This window comes from Humulus lupulus, chromosome 2, assembly GCF_963169125.1.
Source record: "Humulus lupulus chromosome 2, drHumLupu1.1, whole genome shotgun sequence".
Taxonomy (NCBI): Eukaryota; Viridiplantae; Streptophyta; class Magnoliopsida; order Rosales; family Cannabaceae; genus Humulus; species Humulus lupulus.
In genome coordinates, this window is record NC_084794.1 from 273,637,281 (window position 1) to 273,641,695 (window position 4,415).

The 4,415-nt window shown below is 34.1% G+C and overlaps 1 protein-coding gene and 1 pseudogene across 1 annotated transcript; one reads left to right on the top strand and one right to left on the bottom strand.

Moving 5' to 3' along the window:
- Positions 1-515: 515 nt before the first annotated feature.
- Positions 516-1,246, bottom strand: LOC133815505 (uncharacterized). The gene is made up of 2 exons (XM_062248340.1): positions 874-1,246; positions 516-730 (listed from the first exon to the last, which is right to left on the bottom strand). The coding sequence occupies exons 1-2, from the start codon at positions 1,244-1,246 to the stop codon at positions 516-518; spliced, it is 588 nt and encodes a 195-aa protein (XP_062104324.1).
- Positions 772-871, top strand: LOC133820193 (small nucleolar RNA R71; annotated as a pseudogene).
- Positions 1,247-4,415: the final 3,169 nt, after the last annotated feature.

Genomic DNA, 4,415 nt, shown 5'->3' on the forward strand with positions numbered 1-4,415 from the left:
GTGCAGGTAAAGGCAAAAGAAAGCTGGATCATCCTTGAGTTGGAGAGCTTAGGTAACAATGTGTACATATGGGGCTGCTCGACCGTCACGGCCGAGGGTTGAACGAGGAACTAGGGTTAAACCCTGTTTTGCCGCTTAGATTGGTTGGTTGTAAATATTTTCTTGTAATAGACCTTTAAATTATATTTTTGGGATCCCAATATATATAATAAACGTTTTAATGAAATGTTATATCATAAACAAAATTTTTAATCCCTAAACCGCTAATCACACTTAGTTACATGATTTTGGCCAAATGACTCGATTAGCGAGTTTAGCACTGTTTACAAGGCACACCGTAACGGTCCCTAGAGTTTAGGGCGTTACAAAAGTGATTGACCAAGTCAAAAAATGATTTCTATTATTTTATTGATAATAAAATGAGATTATAAAGAATTTGGGTTTTAATTAGGGCATAAAATCCCAACATTTCACACACTTTGTAATTGCATGGCTTGAGCTGTGAGGTTATTCTATTATAGTTGTTTCGTCAAGGATGCCACTTGAGCTGTAAGCATTGAGATGGCATCTAATTCAATCATCCCAGCCACCTTCTTTGTATTTTCCCTCTCAATAGGCCACTGGTAATTGTTCATGGCCATCTCCTCTAGAATATCATAAGCTTCGTTGGCACTCTTTCTCATAAACACTCCTTCCGATGCTGCATCTATGATAGCGCGAGTAGTACCGCCTAACCCATTGTAAAAATTATGGACTAACATTTATTTTTCAATCCTGTGATGAGGGCATTTTCTTAACAACTCTTTAAATCTTTCCCATGCATCATACAATTCTTCGCTTGCAATGAAATTAGCTAATTCTTCGCTCGGTTACGTAGAGAGAATGGGAAAAATCTAAGTCTAATCGCATCTTCACTCACCCCATTGATCTTAAATGTTGCACATAGCTCCAGGACAATGGCTATTTGCAAATTAGGATCTTCTGTGGGCAACCCCCCAAACTGAACAATAGATTGCACCATTTGTAATATAGCTGGCTTAATCTTGAAATTATTTGCAGCAATAGTGGGGTGTCTGATGCCTGAATGCACTCCTGTGACAATAGAAAGTACATAATCTCTAAGCGTCCTTGCTCCTCGCTCCATTGGAACCTCAGCAATATTTGGGATATTATTAACATTAGTAGCATTGTTTGCTGCATTTCCTTGATTCTCATCCACGGTAAAATACAGCCTTTTCTTTATCATTTGGTTTTGTCTCCACGTTCTTTGAAGTTCAAGATCTACTGATATGAGCTCCTTTTGTCTACTTCATCGCATATACCAATAATTCTTGAAACACAAAACATCCTCGACCTGAGTGAGTACTAAAAGAAAAAACCAAAGTAGAACAAAAAACATTTAATTTTGATATTGGATATTAGTCCTCGGAAACGGCGCCAAAAACTTGATCGGTAAAATATGCACGCAAGTGTACGTGGTCGTGTCAAGTAATAAATTTTGGAAGAACGGATATCATCCCACAGAGACTATAAACCAATTACAAAAAATTTCTCTTTACTTTCTATTTGGAAAGTACAATTAAGATGAATAAATCTAACTACAAACACAATTTCAATAACTAAAAAAATACACAACAATTAATGAAAGGATAAAAATCAATAATAAAAAGACCTAGGGTATTAATTTCATCAACTTTTCATTCTATTAATTTTATTAATCAGTTCTAAATTTCTTTATTCCTATTCTAATAGTAGGTTAACATAAATAGATTCTTGTTCTTTTTCAAGATATAAGATCTTAACCTATATGCAAGTTTTCTACATCTCAGTGATAAACTTAAACATATAGCAGGCATTAAGCATAGAAACCTAGTTGCTACAAAAGCCATATAGGTACTTTCGTCCAATATGTAACCTATGTCTATACAACGATAACATATTCAATTCACATCTTTCAAATTTTTAATCAAAATCATATATCATGCAAATATTGATCATATATTTACTTGCATTAAATAAACAATATATAGATTAGAATAAAGAAGAAGAATTAATAGAACATCATAATAACATTAAATAGAAATCAAAGCAACTATATTAACCCCTATATAAATGATTTAGTTAATATCAGACATGACGAAAATAACAAAATAATTATTCGGAAACATAAAATTCAAAGATTTGAAGAAGAAATAAAAATATGAAAGTGCAGAAAAAATTATCTTAGAATCAAATTTAATCTCTAAATTCGTAATTGAAATCTGACCTAACACTGAATTTATACTAAAAAAACACAAAATTTTCTTTTTTTTCATCAGCGGGTCGTGACTTGGCCTTTCTAGGTCGCGACCCATGTAGTTTTAACGCACTTCAATATTTGGATAGCCCTCCAGGCGCTGCAGCCCACTAAACCCAGGTCACGGCCCGCATCTCCATGGACTTCCTGGGTTCTGCCTCTATTTCTTCAAGCGCCGCGACTCTTATTCCTTTTAGCAAACATTCATCCTCTGACTTTGTTAGAGTTGCGGCCCTTAAGACCATGTCGCGACTTTAATTCTATTTTTTTGTTCAAATCTTAACTTTTCAACATCTTTCCTTCATAAAAGAGTTATTATAACTTATCATTAGCGCCAATTTGAGTCGAACAACCACCAAAAGCTCCAATTTCCACCATTTTTTCTTCTTTTCACTTTTAGCTCATGATCCAAAGTACCGACCTACAACAAAAACAAACACAAGCATCATCTTGCACAAAACAAACATAAATATTCAAGATTACCACAAAAATACATTCTAAAACAACACTAAAATGGAGTTATCATTTAGGAAGAAGAATTGTGAAGTCTGATTAGCAAAATAATAAAGTGAATAGTTGATGAAATTAAAATCCCCAGTTCTTTATTTTTCAAGTTTTTACAATTATTTTCTTTCTTTCATTGTGTTATTTTATGTTTATAACTTTTGTTATTTTAATATTTTTTAAACCAATTTATTGTTGACCAAATAGAAATTGAAAATAAATTTGTTGGAAATTAGTAAATCAATCTCCGTGGGAACGATCTTTATTTATCATTGTATTACTTGTGTCGATTACGTATACTTGCGTATCAATTTTAGCGAACAGAATACCAAGCTCGGGGAACTAAAATGGTAGCATACTTGGAGAAAGTCAAAGTAGCAGTGGACAAATCGAATTTTACATGATTGAGCAAGTTCTGCGCGAACAGAAGTCGAATGCAGATGCTCTAGCTCGACTCGCAACAACCAAGAAAGTCAATACTCTCAATGTGGTACCAGTCGAGTTTTTACCATGACTGAGCATAGTCGAGCTTGATGAAGATGACGTTGACATGATTGTTTAACGCCAAAAATGTGACAACCACTAAGCGGTAGTTGTAGCAAAGGTCGGGCGGTCGATCCACAACGAGGTAACGTAAAACCAAAAGATTAGTAGAAAACTAACACAAAAGTTTAGTTACATGAAATAAATAGAAATGGAAATGAAAATAGATTTGGGATATTTTTGTTGTCTTTTTGGTGAAATGATGAAATAAAGATAAGATGTAATCAAGAGTTGAAAAGTAGAACGATTTCAAGAATCATCCATATGCTTGTTTAGTTACTTAGTTACATGATTTATAAAACTAAACAAGTAAATAGCTCACATCCCAACATTTACTTGGAAAATCTAACATTAAAGTCCATATTCTTTTCTAACAGAAGTCCATTTGAGTTATAAAGTTCTATACTTTAGGAGCACAATGTTGTTCTTATGAAAAATCTAAAAATGACAAAATACCCGAGGGAAATAATGTAATAGAAGATTAAATATAAACTTATGTATCAATATTACTTTTACTAGTTAGAAGCACATAGAAAGAGCATGACTAATCCTATATACTATTAGCACATGTAAATAAAGATAACAAAATAAAGATGAGGATGAAAGAACATAAACAACTCAAATGCATTATATTAGGAACATAGCAAATTAAAGTAGCAAAATAACATCACTAGCATATGAAATCATCCCTAAGTTTCCTAGGAAGATTAGGCCATTATGCTCATGATTCTCACAAAATTCTAAGAGGAAAGTATGAGAAGAAAGTGAGTAGAAATTTTGCTATAGTCTCTTTTGTTATCCCAAAACTTGGCATACATGACGTGACACTAATTTTGAGCACGTGGCATTAAGCTTGGACACGTGGAGTAGACTGGGCAGACCCTCTGGCAGGCTGATCAGTGTATACCTGCAGGGTATACGACAAGTTACTGCTTGGCTGGACCTCCAGAAAACCTGCTGGTCGACATGACAAACATATAAACCTAGTCGGCTAAAAGCAGTTACACTCACTGTCAACATTCCGTGGAATCACCCTACCACCCGCAAAGAGTGCCCAACAGCCCTAAAACTT